This window comes from Echinococcus granulosus (genome assembly GCF_000524195.1).
Source record: "Echinococcus granulosus chromosome Unknown EG_S00008, whole genome shotgun sequence".
Taxonomy (NCBI): Eukaryota; Metazoa; Platyhelminthes; class Cestoda; order Cyclophyllidea; family Taeniidae; genus Echinococcus; species Echinococcus granulosus.
Window position 1 is genome coordinate 1,361,452 of NW_020170388.1, and position 22,770 is coordinate 1,384,221.

Genomic DNA, 22,770 nt, shown 5'->3' on the forward strand with positions numbered 1-22,770 from the left:
GTTTGTGTTAACAATTTCGTGGACGTGGCACAACTGGCGCACGACAAACACTTGAAAATGCTGAGAGGGTTTTGTAGACAATGAAGTTGTAAGCGTCCATTGCTAACCCTCCAGATGACTGATCCCTCGACCATTGGTCACTGGTTTTGTTTAGACTATTTCTAAAAGCCACCCCTACATCTGTACCAACCGCATGTGATTTTTCATTTGGCAAGCAATGGCTGTTTGAAGCAGATGTTAACCTTCCTGGAAATACTATTAATCGCCTTTTATAGAATGGAAACCTTCTTCTTGATTTACTGTCGTAATTACATGGATTTTGCAGTTATTTAGGAGCTCGTGGAACACTTTTTACCGAAGTACTGAGTCGTAGAACACGTGTTTCTTCATTCAGTCAGTGATTGAAAAGTTTTACCGCGAGATTATCATACCAGGTACTATTTTGGCACCACTGCTATCGTCATAATTTATCTTTTTCTCATTCGAGGAAATTAAAAATTGGGCAATAATATTGGGCAAAGTTTGTACATTATCCGACTAGAGCACATTCTTTTGCATAATCTGAAGAATTCAAGCTAATTGCCGTAAAGCAACCAAAAAGAATTGCATTTCTTTTTAGTAGATGTTTGAATACGCCGCCTAATGTTAATGTAGCTATTTCAGTCGGCTATTTCTGAACTCAGTTTATTGTACAACAGAAAGGAAATATTTGAAGCAACCAGACAATTCAGAGCCTTGATGACATGGCAAATGGTTCATAATCGCACCGTTGTGGATGGTCTCGAACCAGCCACATACGTCATCATTGTATTTACGACGAAACACGAAAGTGGATTTGGTTAGCGTGATGCCGCAATCGTCTGTAGTTTGGGCGAATGTGGCAGAAGACGTCATTATCTTACAAGGCCTCCACACATTCAAAGTCACTGTTGAAAAGACCTACTTTGGGTAAAAATACCGAACCTAGGCTCAAAGACTTCAAAATCTGCTGACCTTATTGCAAATTACCAGCATCTAGAGTGAATATGACTACCGCTAAGAGACTTTTGGCCAGTTTTTGATTATTCAATAATTTCTAATATTCTTTAAATAAACCAGACAATTTTGTTACCCCTCCTCTTAAGTTTTCATCAAAATAAACTGCTCGAATAAAATATCCCAAAGAAAAGTAAATTTTTACAGAAATGCTGAAATACGGAACGGAAAATATGCATAACTTGGCGATAGCATAATTGCATTAACTAACGTAAGAATACTTCTTCATAAGTGTCAACTGATGGGCTGATTAGCGATTCAATCTCTCCGCCTTTTTAGCAGGCATTAACTTATGACAAACTTCACTTTTTTGGCCATTTGGCATTTAAAATATACAAGACTTGCCTTAGTTCTGCCCGCCTCCATTTCTGTTTTACACTCATTATAAAACCGTCTGTTCTATTCGGTATGCTGGTGCCAAATGGAATATGGAAGGTGATTATGACGTATTTTTGACTATCCCAAGGCTCAAATTATCTTGCGATTTTTCTCTTACTGAATGACCAGTTCTTGTTACTTTCAAAGAGGAGGAAGAACCTTTATCATATCTTCTAGACAGACGGACATCACGCACATATCGAATAGATGTCACAGCTTTGGTTGTAGTTTTATCATTTACCGAGTAAAAACTTGCCCCTGTAGTTTACAGCTCACAATCACGATAGGTAAGCATAGTCATCTGTGCATGAAACGATTTGCTCTGATTTATTGTAGGCTTACTTACTTATGTAAGCAAGATGGTTTGTCCATTGCCTCTCTGACGGGTTTTACAGTAATCAAGCAATCCCAGAAGTTTGGGCATTCTTACCAAATGCTTAATTCACCGAGGGCTGTTTAAAGTGGATCAGCCCTTTATACTGCGTAGCTGCTTTTAAGTTATATCAACTGTTCATCTCATGATAATTTACTCGGTTTTACAAAAACAAATGTTTGCATACACTTACCTGCTTTACGGAACCACAAAGGCCAGCACTTTATTGCTTATTTTTGTCTCGAGCAATACTGTCACTTCTGTCCCACATCTTGTTTTTTTTGTAATTCCTCTGGTATTCTTCCAAAACAAAAACGACTAATGCAAATCTAATCAGTGCCTATCATTATACCCATGCCGTTCTAATGTACAGAAAATAGCATGAAGGCGGAGACTAACTTATTAAAGTTTATTAATTTTATGAATAAGCTCTATAATTTGTTATTTAAAGCGCAACTTATCAATTTAGAGGAAAAAAGCTGTCAGTGCAATGAATTGCATAAAATGTTAAACAATATGATTACAGCCCAAAAGCGTTTTAATGCTTAAGATCACAGTCCTAATCTCCGCTACACAAAGAATAACCACCGCTTTCAATCGTTATCATGATTTACGTCAGCAAAGTACCTTTGTTGCCTTTTAAAGGTAATGTGTGAACAGATAGCTTAGTCCAATTGATGCGTCTACCAATATATGCTTTGCGATTTGTGGTCTAATTTCTATAAACTTGTTGTGTGCATTAGTATGGAATTTAAATAATGCTAGAGAATGGACATTTCATGACTTGTGAATTGCCTACTGCACTTGTCAAAATACTCAACGTTTAGTCTGAGTTCTGAATAAGGGATGAGTAATTTACACTGGAAATATGAAGTGCACATATAAGAGATAGTGATAAACCCTGTAGACTAGGATGATAATTTTCAGTTTAGTTACTCATAAATTGTAAAAGCTTAATTTTCCACAGATTAAATACATAGCTTTCAGTATTCTACTCGCTTAAACTGGCGACGCTGGAAAGGATTTATGGTTGGGGATGTCAAGATGCCCTTTTATAACTTGAGTTGTAACAATTCCTTGTACTTTAAAAAACGCATATGATTATGTACGAAATAGTAAAATCATATTTTAGAAGAGTATTTCAATAGGGCGATTTTTGACAAAACCACCTTCCCTGAGCGTTATGCTCAATGTCTATGTGCACACTAAATCTCGTGACTCCATTCGAATCGTCTGAGCAAACGAAATAATGGTCTCTCTGTAATATTTCAAACAAAGCTACTTTTATATTTTTTTTGATAAAAGGTACGAGTTTCGACCCGAACAAAAAAGCCCTTACTCACTCCCGAAAAGTAGCATACTTGATTCCCACAAATCTCAAAGTGGAGTAGATACTTTATCACAAGTTAAAATGTGCAGTTTAACATAAATACGTACTTTAAATGGCATAAACGACTGAACTTGTCCAAAACAAAGACTAAGTACTACAATATATTACAGTACTGCAACTAAAAAGCAGCGAAATCGCCTGTTAAGACTCTGGTATTATATATGAGCAGGATATACTTATTTTCCACAAAAAAATCCGTTACTACCGTTGCTTATGATTAACAGTCAAACTAATTATTTTTAAATGACTTCACCTAACCACTTCCACATGTCAGCCAAATAGACCACCTTCCTATGAAATGAAAGTATTCTTTTCATTTCATAAAGGCGCGTACAGGGCAATGTCATCTAAATAGAGCGAGGTGGCAAGGGTGGGTAAATAGGCGAATATGTATCTAGAGGGAGTAAGAGTAGGCAGACAAGCAAGGAGGTGAAAAGCAATCAGTGAAAGACATCATCATCATCATGGTTAGCTTCATCATCGTCACCTTCAAATCTCAGCTAACATTGCATAAAATTCTTAACTGGTCATTGTAGACAGCCACCCGAACTGATGCCGCGCCTTGACTGCCCACAGCAAAGAGCGCAGGGTCGGTAACGCGCGGTCCACCCACATAGACTTGCGGTGTAGAAAGCACCACGCTCCCCGCCTCACTTGATTGCTGACCTTTCAAGACCACACTCTTTCCATGAGGTGGATTGCTCAGTTCAGCTGCAGGCATATGCATGATTGATCATTCAAAAAGTTGATAAATAGTAAATCTGCTATGAAACTCGGCGATAGAAATGGTAATGGGAACACGAAAGTCAAAACGGAAACAGGAATTAGAACAGGAGGTAACTGGAGAACAAACTCAAAAATAAGACGAATCAGAAGGGAATAGGGATAAAAAACTAGGGAGACAGGGTTGGTTAGGCCAGGGGGAACGGTAAACCATGCATACGGGCGTTGGTCTCGAGGAGGTCGTAGATGGCCTCAATTGCTGTACCGACGCTCCACGCCTGCGAAGCACAGCTGCCCGGACAGAACTGCGAAAACAACATACCACTGTGTCATCGTGTGGACCTGGCACACTGTTGAGCTCTAAACCATTTTACATATAACTACATCGACCTTTTCAATCTCTTCTGCTTAGACTTTCCACAATATTGGCAAGAATGCCTAGACTGCTAGCCTCTCAATACTTTTGTGCATTTGTAAGTGTACATAGATGAGTCCCTGTGTACCAAAGAGCTGAGAGAAATTCAACTAGCCGATCGCTGAAAAAAGTAGGGCGGAAAGCGGGATATCCACCGGATGCCACACTACACTTTATTAAATAACTTCGGCTTTGGACAAGTATTCTGACAACGGTTTCGGTTTCCAAGATGGATTCACTTCTGAAAATTATTCAACCTTGAGCATTACTTCTCAGATGAACCAGGCTTTCGCATTTCACCCTCCACAATAGTTAAATGCGACTCTGTTCAAGTTATCAATGCTTCCAGTCATTCAGTCCTCGTACACATCGATTAGGAAACTACTTCCAAATTTGAATACCTTATAACATCGATGAGAATACCTGAGCAATCACAACGCCAAAACGGCAGTGAGATGACAAGAATTCCGTAAAGACTAGCTCGCTGGTCCAATGGAAGAATAAAAACTCAACAGGATTGCCAACTCACCTCACCATTGACCTGCGTTAACTCAGGCAGTGACCTCCATGGTGAGGCTCGGATATGGTTGTTGAAACGCAGCAGAATCTCCTGACTCTCACGCACGGCCTGAGCTCGAACCGAAGCTAAGGAGGGATCTAGGTCTGCCAGACGTCGGGCCATGATCAGTCTGGCACGGATGTAGTAGCCCGTCGGCCAGAGCCATTCGGGTCCCTGAAAAAAAGGTAAAACAAGCGTTTTATGACCCCTAGATTTCCATAGGTTAAAGGACTGACTCATTGGGCTAGTCTCCACAAGATGGAGACTTATTTTTGCGATGAGCCTGGATAATTAAAAGACATATTTACTTGGCAATGACCCCAACAATTCTATACTAAACCAAAGACATGGTTTAAGCGGATTCCTAGAAATTGGGTTCTTGCATGTTCAGGATCTTTGTAAAACAGATCACAGCAGATGCAACCAATGTTTCCTCCACTTTGAGAATATACTGCCGGAAAAATATGAGTTTATAACATGGAGGCAAACAAATACTGTGATTCGGAAATCCGAAATTCATCGATTTCAACATCCTAATTGTATGTAGAACGATTATGAACAAAGCAACAAACAAGGTCACTACCTTGTTGACCTTGTTGTAATTGGTATGGTTCATTTTTCTTTGCTTCAAGGTGGCCTGGTTAAAAGAGATTTAAAGGGTAAGTACAGTTAAGAAAATTTTTTGGGACACCATTTCCGTTTAACAATACCTTTTAACCAGTGCTCCAATGCTACGGCTGTTTAAAGGAATTACTTTTTAATGTCTAGGTAGCGATATCGATAAGCAGAAAAACATTGAAACTTGACAAAACCAGTATCCTCACGATACGAGTCAAACAGTGGTGAAACATTTCAATTGCCTGGTGTTAATTTTAGAACTGAAAATGACAATAAGTGCGTCGATAATTTCTCCTATTTTAAGAATATCTAATTGAAAATCCCACGTTAACTATTTGCCCACAATCCTTTAAGCAGCCCGAGGATTCTCGCAAACACTCATACGTACTTTGACACTACAAATTAGCCTATGCGAGCTATACACATTTCAAACCAGTCTATCGTAGTTATAGATGATAAAGTATGCTTAAAATACCCTTCATAATTTGTTACAAAGACGTATATTAAGGACTTGGAAGGGTATATAAGTACCTACATTTGTTACATAATTTCCCACTTAGATAAACACTTAGATGATCATAAACGTGATAAATATTACAAGTGACCTGCAAACGACTTCCAGATGTAAACGATGATGAAGTTTGTGCACAGCACATCCTTAGCGGTGATTAGAAATATGAAAAATCTATGCATGATTAAAAATATACTACTATGGTTTTTCAGCGTTAAGGTTACGGGATTCAAAAAGCCGTTTTGCCAGGCTACCAAAGTAGGTCCGTAGAACTTATTAGAAATCACATGGCATTAGCTGGCGTATCAGGTTATCCATGCAATGGCACGAAAGTTCATCCGAGGGTGAAAAGTGAACAGTGATGCTTAGATGATCTGTTTATTGACCTCAAGATTTAACATTCAATTGTAATCCTTGTTATGAATAATAAGTAAAACCTTCAAACGAATACAATTGCGAGGATCCTTCCGTCAAAAATAGATTATTGTATTTTGGGGGAAAAAATGAATCCATCTTAAAATATCACTTTCAAAACGCTCTCCAGTTTAGTTAAGATAAACTAAGCTGTAAGATGAAAACGTGGTAATTAAAATCATTTATGACTGAGAAGGCGCATAACGATTGCTCAAGTTAAAGAAGGAGAGGCGGGGTACCACATTAGGCTGCATTGAAACAATTGAAAAAAAGGAAATTGTATCAACATAGACATTGCAACGCCTAAACAGTTTTATTAAGAGCGATATTTCCATAATAGCACGTCTTAAGAAGCCTTCAAAACTGTCCACCTACAAAAGCCTACCTCCGAACCCTTTCTGTAAAGTATTCTGTTTCCATCTGAAGCAAATACTATTATCTCTAAATTTGTTGCCCACCAAAGCTATCGTCAGTTTTCACGCCGTCATCGGAATCAATCTTCAAAATTCTGAAAAATTGTAGCTAACTTTCATAGGAAATTCGGAAGCACCTGTAACAGAGTGCATTAGAAAACGACGAAATTTACTGCATTTTGCATCGATGATATGCCATCTGAACTGATTAGCAAATGAAATTTCACAAGTTCTACGCCCTAGGAGAGAAATTTCCCGACTTGATCCGTAATTTTATGAAAGCTAAAAGTAATTTTAGCACTACTGTGAACAAATTTGTTCATGAAGGGCCCTTAAAAACATCGATTCGTTGCAATTTTGGACGACAATATGCTGGCGTGCCATTTTCCGTAGATTTACCAAATTAGGACTCAAGGTGACTTCAACATGACCGATCTCTATACAACGTTGACGAATCAAACTGCCAAAAATTTCAGAACAGATACGATTCAAATTCACCTATTAACTGTATTTAATCCTCAGAACCACCTATTTCTCAGTTCTATTTAAAACCAAATTCAGTTAATAAAAGAGAAGTCAAAATTCAAACTCACCTTAATACGAAAGGAAGCGACTAAGTTTCATTTCAATATTCACGCAAAATATTAGAATATTTCCCATCCATCATTGAGTTATCTCGATATTCACTCCACAATTATTGAAAAACCGGCCTCCAAACATTCATTTTAGGTCGCATTTTGAGGAAGAATAACTTAAATTCTAGGCTCCAATTCACGAACCACTTTCCAGTATTGTCTTCCAAATTACAAACCAAATTATCATTTTACAATGATCAGCATCAAATTTCAGTGCAAAAATCAAAAAAGGTCGAGCATCAAACCACCTATCAATTACAAAAGAAACATCTCTAAAATTACCATTATAAGGGTCACTCTACAACAAGTAAAGAAAGCAGCAATTACGGGTAGATTTTGAGCAAAATTTAAAAATAATCTACCAAATTCTGTTTTTATTTCCACTCACTTGATGATAGTTGAATCCATGCGCAATAGAGTAGTCGTAGCTGTCATCACTGTTGTTGTAGGTGCAGCGGTAATCTTTGTCGCGCGGATCCAGCGTCTTCATACCCAGGGGACCCAACAGCTGCTTCTTCGTTATTTCCAAAGCCTTCCAAGCGTTTCGCACGTCGAATATATCTGGCGCCTGCACAGTGAGACAAAGCCGCAAGAGGGAGCACATACGCGTTTAGGGAATCCCTCAAGTACACGTAAAATCCAAAAATCGCTTCCGCTCTGCAGGTTTTCAAAATGTCAACTACTTACTTATCAGAACTTAATTAAATGCAATGTAGTGCTGCAATATCAACTCAGGATCGGTTAAAAATAGCTGATTTAAAGAAGCTTAAAAGCCACCATCCCTCCGAGGGTGGCCTTTAGATTAAGTCCACCAGAGACTTTTCAGCCGTTCACATTGATAAACAATGAGCTGAGAGTTTACTATCTTGATTTTTTGCGATGACGGAAGGATGTATGTGTCAAGGGCAAAAAATGTTGATATACCAATTTGAAGACAGGTGATCCCATGAGCAATCAATCTTGATGGTGCTAAGTAAAAAACGAATGTGCTAGTGGGATCCAAATATTTTAATGAGAAGTTTCAATCTTTCAAAGCAGAGAATCACACCTCTTCAAGGTACTTACCGACTACTACTGTTCAATAAAACAATAGTTTCGGACATGAGACAAGTAATTACTAACTCATGTTAGCAAAGTTCAATTAGGAAATTTAAGCAACCATGGGCTACCAGCTGGAATTGTCGAAATAGTATTAGAATGTGTTTTATTATATAAGAAAGAAACGCTAATCACGTACCACAGTCATGGCCACTAGGAAATTCGGTCTCAGCTGTAGCTCTGCATTGGGATTTGAGCAATCACAGATATCACGGTAGTAACCTTGGTGAATATCGATCTGCCCACAGGTGTCCCCCTCCTTGTTCCTCTCAGGCAGCCAGAACCGGGTCTCAAAGTTGTTTTTAATCTTGGCAGCCCAGTCGGCCCAGCTCCATCGTGGCGTAGCAGTGGTGGCGTGCGGTGGAGCGTCGACACCATCGTGCGGGTAGTAAGTGCTGCCACCCATGCTGTGTGCCCGCTCCAACCACTTGAGCACCGCGTAGGCCAGCCCCGTCAACTCAACCGCGCAACCATCACGCGGTGTTGCCGGCTTGCCTCGGTTGCCGGCCTTATCGGAGCTTCCCATCTTGTCCATCCACGTACCACAGTTGTGACGGTTACCGCCGCATACAAAGCCAGTATCCTCTTGGATGTAGGCTTTTACCTGGGGAAAAGAAGGCCATGAATGCATGGGAGTAAGATTGATTCGTTAACAAAAAGGGCTTCTAATATGTAATACGGTGGTATACCTTATCTTACTTCAATGGACAAAGTGAATTAAGACTACCATATTATTTAGCTTCATTTACGTAATTGAAGCTGTTATTTGTCATCGACCTTTGTGGTGATGACAAAGATTTTAAATGTGCAATGCATTATTGTATAAATCTTATCTCAAAAGTGCAGTAAAAGCGCAATTAATAATGCTTGAATTAACTTTTTCTTCGATGAAATCCGCAAAATGTTTGCTCAAATCAAACTTATAGATACTGGGGTATCAGCTTTTGGGAAAAAAGTGGCGTAAGCAATTAAAGAAAAAAATAAATGAGCAATGTAACCAAAGAGAAGGACACACAGTAGAAGCTAAAAAAGAAAAAAATGCGCATCTGCTTGGCCCTCAACTGATGACGATGCTAATAATACACGCATCAGACCCGAGGACTTCATTTATCCATCCCCGGTATCACAAAATAAAGACCCCCATTTCAAATGCTAAAATGCTAAAATATAAAGAAACCGCCCATCACTTATTTCAACGGTTGTGCTAATATGTACTTGTTCCGTGTAGTTTCACAGGATTTCACCAGAATAAACGATATGGTAAAAAGCAGAAAACTAAGCCAAAAATAATACCAAAATCTAACAGTTATTTTAGATGTTAGGAGTTTCGACATGACGACTGTTGGAGTTACAGTGTGCAATGTAAAAGTTTAGAAATGGTTTTTAATTGGTTTTATTGGTATGAATTTTCCCGATAAGTCAACTTACACCTGAGGTCTACGAAGTTATCTAAGAAAAGGTGGCCACAACGATTCAAAATGCGTTCAAGCTATGGTAACTATTTCCCGCCAATAAATTAAAATAAACGTCTTTTTATAAATCGTTTTCAAAACCTGCTGTGGCAACAGTCCTGCCTGAATTTAGCACGGAATGTACACACAAAGTCCATGTGAATCACGTGAAAGAAATCAATGCTCCCGAGCTTGACATAAGGTCATCTTGGGTCACAAGGTGAAAATGACGTCCAAGCGCAATGCAAAATCAATGACGAGGTGTCGGGATTCATTTATCATTGAGACTTGTCAAAGTAGGGGGGAAACTGCAAAAATCATCTTTTCAAATGGGAACAAATGAGAAAATTTAAAGATCCCTACCATCTCTTAATCACAGACGAACGTTGCAGGTTGTAGAGACCAGTGGCTTGGAAGCATACTTTGTTTAAAAATTATGATATGCGGCAAATTGGCATGGTCATCGCGTCTCAGAACTCAGATGAAATGGATTAACAAACTTGCTATCAGGAAGCCTGCAGTGTGAACATGAAGAATGGTAAAAATTCAAACAGAAAAGGCATTAATTATAAGCTAGCAAAATGGCTTCAAACTGCTAAACTACACCTGACAAATTTGTCTAACGACATCAAAATTTCACTTAGCGTCACATTTCAAATACTAAAGCGAATTAGTACTTTAGATCAATAAACACACACTTCTATAGATATTTACTAAACCATCAGATCTTCCCTTGAACTTTAAACCCTTTATGCAAATTATAAATAATGTTAAGGATAAGAATTCAAGGCTGAAGTAACATGAGTAACTATCAATTCTACAGGATACAAAAAATAGGAGTCTAAATGTGGTTCTTTTGCGCTGCTTTGCACAACAGACCGGCCAGCTTTAGGTATTTTTGTAAGCTATTCCGTCTTTTCTACCCTTTTCCCGTAAGACTCACAACTTTACATAGTTTCGAAACACCAAATAGCAACAGAGTTTTGTGAGAAAAGAAAATCCATATAGCCTTGCTATCGATGAAGGCCAAATGGATAATCCCATCATTCAACATCCCCCCCCCCCCCCAGTCCCTCTAAATCTAATTCCTTTCATCAACAAGCACGTCCACAATATCAAGGAAATGTTGACGTCTACTACTGCAAAAGCTGTAAGAGACATGAAGAAAGGAAACATAGTGAATAAATTTGGCCATTTTAGAAGTCCAGTTAAATAATGCCGGAAAAAAAATCGTAAATCAAATGTCACGCATCTTACGTTGAATCCCTCAGTGACCATCTGACAGTCAAGCGCAAATCCAGCAGTCCTCTCTCTAAACTCAATTCCCGTGACATGACGTTGCAGTGCCTCCTGCATAACATCATACAACGGCATTACACGGTCGGCTGGTGGATTGGCCATATTCACCGAATCGCGCTCATCTGGCCAGCCTGGAGTGGTGTCAGAGATGAACCAGCGGAAAACGGGGCGCGAAAGTATGGATTTCTTCGCACCGCCACAGCCGGGTGCTAGGCCTTCGCTAGCTGCCACTCCGTCCTCGAAGCAACAAATAGAGTAGAGCCAGAACCAGACGGCGTCGCGCGCATTGTAGCGTGGTGGGACGCACTGTCCATCACCCATGAGGTTGGGGATGAGACCGTGGCGTAAGAGAGAAGCGAATTGAAGGATTGCGTTAGCTGCTTCCTGTGATGAAAAAGATGATTTAATGAGCATGAACGAAGAAATTCTAATTGCTAGGTTATCACTTTTGATGAAGCCATTGAGTGTGCAGTAAATCATAAAATTTTGATTTGCACCTTTTACAAAGAAAAGGAAACTAACTTTCGCATTGTGTAAGTCGCCAATCCATTGATCTATTCAATTCACTGTTTTAAATGCTGTGCTAGTCGTGACAAAGTTGTGATGAAACAGTAGCACGAACTACAACACCTTGCTTCTGTGAATGGAAGCCGAACATTTTTAGTTGAACAGTGACTATGACCACACAACCCTCTATCATCCAAAATTCAATATTCATGCTTATGTCACATCCATTTTAACAGTACTTATGGATAATCTGGACTCTACATTGATGACAGCGTTGACAAACCCGCACCTACATGCGACCTGGACATTACGGCTAAAAGCCGAGGGAAAATGTCTGCTTTGAATGACTCCAACAATTCATGAATTTCGGTCACTTTCGCAATCTCGAGTTTTGCAAGATGTCCAGTGATGGAACAAGGCCAGATTTGAATGGCACAAAATTGGAACCGCCTCCAAAGTATGAGGAGAAAAAAATGTCTCATGTTCACATTTTGTAAGACTCGGCAGCTCTTGGTGGTGAGTGTAGGGAATAAATGAAAAGCACAGCTTTTTAAAGCTAAACTATAAATTCAATCTGTGCTACTAAGTAGTTCTGCTTTTAGGCAACTTCTCCAAGAGGAACGTCTGGTGTAAGAACTGCACTTGCTGTAGACAGAGGTAAGGAATGTTTCAATTATTCTAGTGCTAAAATTAGCAAAGGTTCCAAGATTTGACTATATTCTATTGGTGGTGGAAATAATTCTTTCACATGTTTTGTGTTTCAAAAATGTACTACCGTTATCCACCACGGCTTCATGAAGTGACCGTGCCATTTGAGACTTGCGCTTCGATGTGAGACTGGAATTGGACAATTCAGCGCTGCTCAGTATTACTTGTCACAGCTTCATGAAAATAGGGCACACTAAAACACGATATGGCTGCCAGCTAAGGGGATTAGCTTAAGAATAGGCAAATGTTAAAATCCATCTGTAGACAAGTCGGTTAAGATAACATTCAACCAGAGATCGCATCAACGTCGCTTCGAATAAGTACTGAGTTGGATCTTGACAAAAAGTCCCTAAAATCAGCCCGTCTGGAATTTTGACTGGTAAGGAGTTCAGTTTTATACCGTCCTCGAGGCTTCAAAACAGCAGAACTCTGAGAAAAGGTGTTTAATAATAATGAAGATATGCCAACATATTCCTCAAAACAATGATACTGGGTATTGATTTAACCAATGACTAGAACTTCTAGGAAATGGACAAGTCTCAAAGCGATTGGTGAAAAAAATTGAGGTAGATGGCGATAATAGAAACAGTTGAGGAAATAAGTGTTACTATCCCTTAGAACGCTAATATTTTTTTTCTACTTATAGGGATTTAATAAAGATGTAAGAAACAACGCGCCTCGAATCGATCAGTGAGAATGAGACACCCGCGCAGAGCAATGAATGTGTCCCGACCCCAGTTACGCCACATGCCCTCGGCGAAGTGAGGCAGACCCGCAGCTAGGCTAGAAATGTAGCGGTCAGGGTCATCATCACGTCCACTCAACGAAGGCGCTGGCAGCACTGGTGGCAGACGCACGTTCGGTGCCTTACCATATAGCTGAAGGCTAGCAGTCACCAGGTTACGTACTGTTGAAGAACCCAGCTCTGTCCACTTGCCCAGGCGCATGGCTATCTGTGAAGGTAAGGAAAAAGGTTACTGATCAGTAAAATTGCGATTTTCCCAGTCTTCAACGCAAGGTGAGACACCAATAATGACCATTACTAATGGGCAAAATTAAAACGTACCCACCGAATTCTACATTTCATTACCTCCCTTCAAGTGTTAGGTTTGGCTGTTGTCAACATTTGTAGCATATTGGATTTTACTCTTCAGAGAAATACCCGGATTATCAGTACATCTTTCAGTACCTCTCGAAGAGGCATTTTAAGTCAGTATAAAAGCGCAGTATATTCAAATGAATTTTACCATGAACCCGCTACAAAGCAGACAATAGACAACGCAGTGCTTGTTTGGAAAAGATATGGAGTATTAGGGTACGGACGTTAGAAATGTGAAAAGAAGGGTATTCCAGGGAATTGTTACGATTTTCACTTGTTGATACAGTAGGTAACACCTTCACAACAAGCACTATTGATAGACAAGCACGAAGTTAATCTCCAAGTTCCCTAATCGAGTTTCCTTGAGCAAGAAGACTCAATTGGCCTTTTGAAGAAAAATAATGATTTCAAATGTGCGTTCCGGCGCCATTCACTTCTCCATTTTAGCTAGTCAAGATCCCAACATTTTCAAATATGATGTTCTCCGTGGAACCAAAGCAGTGCAGAAAACAGTTTAGACCATCAGCAAACACAGTGTTTGGTTGACAAATATGAAAGTGAAAATCATAGTACGAATGAAGGATGAAAAACGAGTTTGAATTTAAGTTTTTAATCACATCCATTTATTAAGACATGTGAGTCCATAAAAATACCGGCAGCTGAGGGGCCTTCCAAAGTAAAGGCTATTTAAACCGTTTTAAGTGATAATGCTTTTCTGTAAAACTCGGAAACCTTAAATTAATCCCATCATCGTCATGCATTAGAACCTAAGGTGCACTTGCCAACACTTGTTAATATTTGACTTAGTTTTCAAATCATTTCCACAAAAACGTCGCAAGGAATACCAAAAAATAATACCCAACCGACAGGGGAACTTTCCTAAAAAAGTTGTCATTATTTAATGCACCATGTTTGCCCAATACTTCTTCTTTTCGAATGGCAAGGACATTTATGCTTTCACGCCAGAGTTCAAGATTATGCGAGTGATTACAAGGTTACGTGAATTTAAAGCGTCATAATGGATCACCATCTTAGTCTGGTATCTCCTCTTAACGCAGAATCTGTTACCCGTTAAAACTATCAGGCAAATATGAAATAATTCCGAAAAAAAATGTACACTACCACTCGTTTATAGGGAACTAATATCACAGCAAATGAATTTCGAGGCTGTAGGCATCTCCCAAAAGCAAAAAATTGCATGTTGGGGGAACAAGAAAAGATAGCGAAGATGCATTTAAGCGGGTGTGGGAAATGTTTACAGTTTCTAAGCAAAAATTCAGCCTTACATTAGGGACATCATGTTCATGTAAGTTAAAAAATACTATAACTGCATGAACATGTTTGATAAATGAAGCACCATCGACATGCCTTCGTTCGCTACTGGCGTCAAATATATGCAACACCCTGGATTTCCTTATCGAGATTCTCATGTCACACATCCGTGGCACATCCAATTAAAGAAAAATGCATTGAAATGGACAAGGAAAGCAAAATAGAAGTATCTGACTTTATATTAAAACAATACAATAATCGAATGGGTTTTATCGAAGACCATATTCTAACCAATTAATTATTTAATAAGCGTCTATTTTCGTCAGCCAGACCTTATACTACATTAAAACCTTGTGGCTGATATATTTCAACTTAGGGTCTTTCAAGGTTTTCAAAGTGTCCTGCGTATTCCGTTGGCCTACCTCCTCCATGACAGTCTGATAGAGACACCCAACCAGCATGCCAAAGTTTGCCGGTATCAGGTATTTCGGCAGATCATAGATAGGCTGAAAGAGTTGCTTCAGCGCCCTCGACAAAGCATCCAATTGTTTTGAGGGTCGCGAAGGGTCCTGCGCACTGATTCGCTGATAGAGGTAGTCCAGGAGCCACAGACCCTCGCGCAGATGATGGCACACTGGGTGACCCAGATCGTTATGCTGCGCCACGTTGCGCATCACCGAAACAATGCCCTGCAGACCACAGAACACCAGGTCACCGTAACGTGGAACGTAGTAAGGAGTACGGTGAAGCCCTGGCACATTTTCCTCGCGCTCACAACGGTAGAGGAGCCAGTTAATGTCGGTAAGGGAGAGATCGTTAATCAGACGTTTGATCAGACCGTGCTCCACAGAGTCGGGGTAGAGAGGAAGTAGTGCATCGGCGATAGCAACGGTGTTTGCGGGGAGAGAGACCTTGCGTGCATCCAGGGTGCGCAATCGCCGGCCGAACTGGGAGAAGTATACATATGAATAGCAGAATCGAAGATGTTGAACTTCTGTTAAGAGTACGGACATTTCGGTTGGTAGAACGGAAGAAGGCAGAAACAGTAACAAACAAAGTGCCTAGTTCGCAAGTGCAAAGCTAGTGAACGATCGATAGTTTGAGTATAAGGTTTTGCAACAAATAATTTACTGTTGAAAATTAACCAAATGAAAGTTCTTAGATAAGATGAGTATAATACAATTTATGACTAACACCGACTGCGGAAGCTAAAAGATCTGCAGCTACTATTCCATCAATGGTCGACGAAGAAAAGTACTTAAATAAATTTATATTTTTTGCTGAATCAGGTAGAGCTCTACGAGCAATTTATGGTCTCCGGCGCGTGGCCAAAAAGCCCGCTCTGGATGAACGAAAATCCTAGTCTCCCGGACTGAATGCCGCCCCAACACGTCATAGAGGAAATTTAGCCGTTGTGGACGCCTGAACCTGCGAAGACTCATAAATGTAAGTGCTTATTGATACCACACCGGCTTTTAGTGACTACTCTAAAGTTTTACGTGAAGCCTAGTAATGAGACTAAATAAACTTTGAGCAGTTTGAAAAGACCGTGAAAATACCAGGCCATGAGTGTCATATGGAGAATCTACACTTTTCTACAAACTAAGAAGCTGAGAGTAATCGAGATCGAGTTCATGTCTAGTTATTTTGCCTTTTGAAAGTCAAATGCCAATATGTAATGTAAAATATGCAGTAAGTAAAGGTATTGCTAATCCAATATTAGTGATATTCCAAAATACGCTAACATGATATAGGAGCTGGATAGACTGACAACGCGAGTCGCTAATGGGTAAGTATGAATTGTGCTGTTAATATTTCACCTGAAAATTCTCATAGCCTTTATAACGTGAAGACAAATCCTCTCTTTTGGACAGACATGCAATCTAGCTTAAACTTCTCAATTTCTAAGTGTAGCACTTGTAAGTATAAATGCTCAATTTTTTAATAACCGATATCGCAGGTTTTTTTGTTTGTGTAGTTCGGTTTTTAAACCAGAATATTGGTGCCAATAGCTTAAAAAATAAACACAGTTTTCAAATTTTTAGCACCAGTAATCGTTTACTTGAAAACAATTCTCATGGGAAATCTGGGGTGAGACTAGTGTGGATGGTAATGATGGGCTAAACGAAAAGCAGCCGCGGAAGAAGTGACTTATCAGCTAAACAGTACAACGTGATTTCCAATTAGGCAGTAGGTAAATCGCTAAATGGTCCGGTAACCTCAAAACTTGCTTGCATTTGTGATCATGTAATATCAATGAAATGCTGCGCTAAAAGTCCTTCAGGAATAGTGTGAGTTGAGCAATGTGAAGATTCAAATGTGTGGAAATCAACGACTTCAGTTTCCATAAAATACGAGGGAGCAAAAAGGAAACTAGCTAATTTTAATAGAATCAATACCGCACAACTAAAATTTCAAATCAGGGAAGAGCAAAGTGACTTGGAATCCGGGTGATCATCGGATTTCGCAAATTGGCAAAAGGAAATCCCAAGACCTATTAAGTAAAACGATAAAGTGCATAAAATTCACGATGGTTTGTGCAATAATAACGAATTTTGTTTACATAAAGTCATCTGAAGCAAAATATATCAATCTTTTGAGCACACGATGTCTAAAAAAGGCAGTGACAAACCTGATGCAGGAGAGTTCCACGAACACGACTTAAAGCTTCGGATTGAACATCGTTGAGACAGACGCTCACAGCGACGATGCAACCGGGTGGAAAGTCGTAGAATTCCAGAGCATCCGTCCCACCATTCTCTTCTACATGAACCACCTTGAACATCTTGCTCTTTGACACCTCCATATCCTCCTTCACCTCAACGGAGATGTTGGTTAGTCCATTGATGTACTACAGGGCAAAAAAAAAGACTTATTTTAATCATAAAGGAATAATTTTGACAAACACGAAGACTTAGATAAGAAGAAAGTAAGCCTACTCCTTCAAGCTCTTCCGAAATAGCAATGCACATCAGGTACCGGGCCAGTTTAAGCTAAATTCAAACATAATCGTTTAGTTTAAACTGAGTATGCAAAAACGAATGGAAACGATAATTTTTGTAGCTGTAGAACCAATAAAACTAAAGTCCGCCTTAATTTTCAAATCTTCTTGTGCACCAATAAGGTACGACTATCCACAAAGTGATCGATTCTCAAAGAAATATTCTTATCAGTAAAGACAGAGTTACAAATTATGAACGTTGAAAAGAGGAATAACTATTAGTTGAATTCCAATGTTACAAACTCGCAACAAAATTACGAGGTAAAACCCCAGTACAAAGGAAAAGGCTAATACGCGCACTTTGTATAGGCTACTATGATGCGTAAAAGTGCAAGTGAACCAAGGTTGGAGGGTTGGGAAATGATATCGGGCGGTGGAGTGAAGCCAATCAACATGCTCGAAGAGTGGCACATTGGGCATGCAGATTTTGTACTTTTATGCACCCGAACAAATTGATTTGACAGGAGACCCAGGAACCACAACTTAAGTACCAAAAAGTATCAGTTTTTTAGGTATATTAAGCAGAATTCGATAGCTACTTCTTTTAAAAGAAATAATTCAAGTTAACAGACGCGGAAATTAAACAGATAAATTTCCACTGCAAAGCAAACAAAAAGATAGTATTCAAAACAACCGTCTGCGTTTCGACGACGTGTATATTTACCATAGTGATAAATATTTATCGTAAACTAATGATGAAAGATCTATAAAAGTCGTTTTGATAGATGCTACCTCAAAACTACTGAATCTGCCTGTGCGGCATGTAGTCCTGTGAGTTTAAACTTTAAAAAAGGGCGCAAGAATGTTTTGAATCAATTACTACCGAGTCTCCAAGTTGATCTTACCCAGATTTCTGAATAAAACATCGAAAACCTATTAATAATGGAACAATGGCATTAATAAACTAGAAAAGTTCATACCCTAGTCGATAACATTGCTTTGTCCTTTGAATACGGTGGGTAAAATCATTTTCGCCAAAAAATTTGAGGACATTATAAACAAGAATAATGCTTTTGGGAAGATAAATGGGAACTGAAAGCCTTAATTACCAAGTCACAATCAGGTTTTATGCCATAACTTAAATCTCGACCTACACACTCGTTCCACTTGAAATCATCCATAGGATTGCCCAAAGAGTGATTCTTAGTGCGGGCTTCAATGAGGATGCGTCGAACCCGACCGTTGAGCATTATTTTACGGAAAGGATGATGTGCCGGATGTGGACTGCGATCGTAGAAGCATGAGTGTGATACCATGACAATAGACTCCGCGGTATCGGCTGAGAAACGTGTCACGGCGATCACATTCGTATCCACCTGAAGAATGGGGGAAAATGGGCGTAGAAATTGACAAAACGGATCAATGTCGTTTTGGCAGACAATATTATTATAAACGTAAGCACACGCAAACAAATGCGGGGCAAATGTTTGTATTGGGATAGGGAGAAACGGTTGAGACCGCTTGTGATAATAAGATAAAACTATCAAACTTCGTGAATTTCAATAGCGATGATCTCTACTACCTCCCTCCCTCTGATTTTTTTTGGTTTAAAATATCCCACAAATTACACATTTCATTAACGGAAAAGACAATGAATGTGCTGAGATTTTGTAATTCAGGTGTCGCCTTTCCTTAAAGGATCTAAATTTTCTAATCTGTATTTCATTTCCTCGTGGATTTTTCATTTCAAAGGATTTACTAGTCGTTCAATTTGCCGACTTGAATTTGTCAGAATTCCGTAATGCAAATGATAATATAATCTCGTATATTTGTCAATCTCACTTGATCCACGAAGGTCTCATTGAAGTTGTTAGCAGCCATCCACCGATGCAGACGATTGAGCGCCGCCTTGGCCCGAATCATGCCAGTGGAGGCGTTTATATCCTTGTCCCATCTTGCATAGAATCTCTTCTCCGAGACAACATCGATCTGATAAGGCACCAACTCATCGTAGCCACGTGTGGAGGCAGAGGAACAGGCCGCCATGGCGACTAGCGCGGAAGAGGGGAGGTGATCGAAGATCGTGCGCTTGACAGCGGGAGCGGGGTTATCATGCGTCTGATCGTAGAAGAGGGCATGGGCCACCGTAGGCAGGAGACGACGCTTTAGTACAGCGTGGGGAAAACCGCCGGCAGGATGGTGACCCCCAAAGTAGTGCACCAGTCGACCTTCGTCGTGGCAATCGTGAGCAGAGAGGGCTTCTGTAGGGATGAAAAAAATCACGTTAGCCTAGACTTATCTAACCCAATCTTCCTCGAGTCCAATGGGAGCGCTAAGCAGGCCCACTAGAACTAGGTCATTAAAAAGTGACCCTCTGTTATTTCTAAAAGGAAAAGACAAACGAAGTTGGTAGAAGAAAGAACGGTAATGTCCATTATTGTCTGGCATTAGCTCGGGGAGATCAAAGTTGTATCAAGCGCTTTGAGACCTTCAAAGAAACCGACCTGTGCCAGTCCATCAGAAGAAGGAAAGATTGACCAAGAAATATTTTTTAGTCATTCCAAGTAAAAGTCGAAATAACCTCTCCTTTTTAAGAAAACCCACACACCAAACGACCCGTTCAAATCCACATGAATGATGAACCAATACATCCAGATTTATCAGCGCCATAAAAAGTATTTCAATGATATTTTTAGTAAACGAATAAAAGCACTGCTCTTCCGATAGATCTGCCCAAAAATTCCTTTTTTAAATAAAGAATGTATATCTATAAGTGAAAGACTCGATTTAGCAGTGGAAAATTTCCCAAAGGATGAAGCTGATTCAGGCTGACTTCCACTAAGCGTCTAAGAGATTTTTTAACCCTGGGACACATCGGCCGCTCCCCAATATCCACGCAAAATTGGAGCTAAAGTGGGGTAATCTGGTAAAAGGGTGGTCGGTTTAAATCTCTCCTGTACCCTAAACACACCAATGGACGATGTATTTGATGGCAAATAAGTCAGGTCAAATTTTAATAAGTGAAATCCACAATCTCAAAAAGACAAATGATCCAGATATGTTTCAAACAATCAAACCACCCTGTGATATTCAAATAAAATAAACTAAATCCGAATAACTGACAGCCCTATCAGTAAAGAAGCTATTCCAACTTATGTTTCAGCAGGACTTAGACAAATTCCAAATAAAAGCCTAAATAATTATAGACCTACTTTCACAAAACACCCCATCTTTGCTACAAAAGTCACAAAATAATCAGTATTTTCCATTCTCATGAGATTCAACTCACCGCGGATAAGGGAGCAAATGCCCAAGTTGTTGAGAATGAGGTTGTCAGTCTTTTCGTCATTAGTAAAGACCTCGCCAATGACGTAGATGCTGGGTCGCACCTCCCGGCAGGCGTCGAGAATAGCCTGTGCCACGTGAAGGGGTGTGCTGTGGCAGTTATCCAGTCGCACACCGTGGAAGACTCGCGCTGTCATACGAGCATACTCCAACATGTGGTTCCACAGATAGGGGCAGTCCTCAGGCTTATCACCGTATCTGAAGAAACAAAAAAATATCCAAGTCGAGAAGCCAGACAACTACACCATCACAGTTCAGCAAAACTATTTTAATATTTACAAAGCAAGGCTCGCTTTGAGCAGTAAGTATATGAAAAAGGCGGTGAGGATTGTATACTTTAGCATACCAGTGATTCAAATTCATGTAGACACTAGACCTATCAATGATTGAATGGACTTAGTTTAGAATTTATTGGGATGCACCATTCGTTGATTTCCAGATGAGATGGAGCTGATTCCAGGCTTAAGTCGCCTTAAAGTCAGAAAAGTCGCTTTCCTCATTTTGTCACAAAACCCACACAAAATTCTTTTCCGCCATGGAGAGCCGGTAGACCCAAGCTAGATTTGATCTGAATAAGAGCTTGATAAAGTCTCAGGACTGTTTTCAAGAAGAGCCGAAGTGTGCATCTGTTTATCTTGATAATGTTACATTAATGCTACTTCATCGTATTTTTACCTTTAATGATATTCATTGATTATAAACCCACGCTTGAGGATAGGTAAAATTGGTACACTTGAAAAAGGCAGGATTAGTTAGGTAGAGGTCATCTTGGGGAATTATTCTTTTGCATTTTTAAAGAAATTATCACAAATGGAAAGACCGCTAAAGAAGTGGATTATTTAACTTTAAAAAGTATTCCTATCCATACAGAAGTCTAGTCTCAACGCATTAGAGAAGCTTTAGGCAATGGTATCTAAAGAATTGAGTTCCTTACACTTTGAGAACTAGTGCTGAGCAGAAAGGAAACGTGGCTCCACAAGACCGTAGGAAATAAGAGACCGCAAGTCTAAATCTGGTTGAAACTTTGCCATTTCAAGTGCGGCAAAAACTGCGTACGATACGAGAGCTTGTTCGGAATCACATAATTTCCAGGTCCGCCAATAAATAAAAACCAAGAGGCAATAGAAAAGGTAAAATCTCAAAATTCGGATCAAAAGCTAGGAACTTAAGCGGCAGAAAACATAATCATCCTGTTGCACACGCACACATTACCTGGATGTAGTATAATACACAAACACTGAAAAGTTCTACAATATACTTTCACGCACTTTTGTACGTCAGTGTGAAGTTCAAGAAAGTGTGCTCCAGATTGATAACCAAATCACCTTTTGAAATCTGCAAAAACTGGTGCCCGCGCTCATTAAGCCGTTGTGTTAAGGTATACTGAGGATATCGAAGGAGTACGATGGTCTCCATTGCCTAAACGATATCAATCGTTCCCATTTTTCGTTTCATAACGAATTTCCATGTACCAGTGCTAAGTTGATAGCGCAAAAAAGTATACAATCTACGCGCGACTTTAAAAAAGGTTTTCTGAATTTTGAGTTTTTGAAAACGGTATTGGCTTAAAATTTACGTAATGTAGT

At 39.6% G+C, this 22,770-nt stretch overlaps 1 protein-coding gene across 1 annotated transcript; it reads right to left on the reverse strand. All coding sequences in view use genetic code 11, as the record gives it.

Moving 5' to 3' along the window:
• Positions 1-3,494: 3,494 nt before the first annotated feature.
• EGR_01998 (Glycogen debranching enzyme) lies at positions 3,495-22,600 on the reverse strand (the record flags this gene model as incomplete). Its single annotated transcript, XM_024491247.1, has 14 exons — positions 3,495-3,570; positions 3,701-3,887; positions 4,120-4,204; positions 4,844-5,047; positions 7,853-8,032; positions 8,702-9,166; positions 11,271-11,689; positions 13,198-13,480; positions 15,321-15,845; positions 17,531-17,749; positions 18,994-19,215; positions 19,682-20,100; positions 21,129-21,382; positions 22,461-22,600. 14 exons carry the CDS (start codon positions 22,598-22,600, stop codon positions 3,495-3,497), a joined length of 3,678 nt encoding a protein of 1,225 aa, XP_024354390.1.
• Positions 22,601-22,770: the final 170 nt, after the last annotated feature.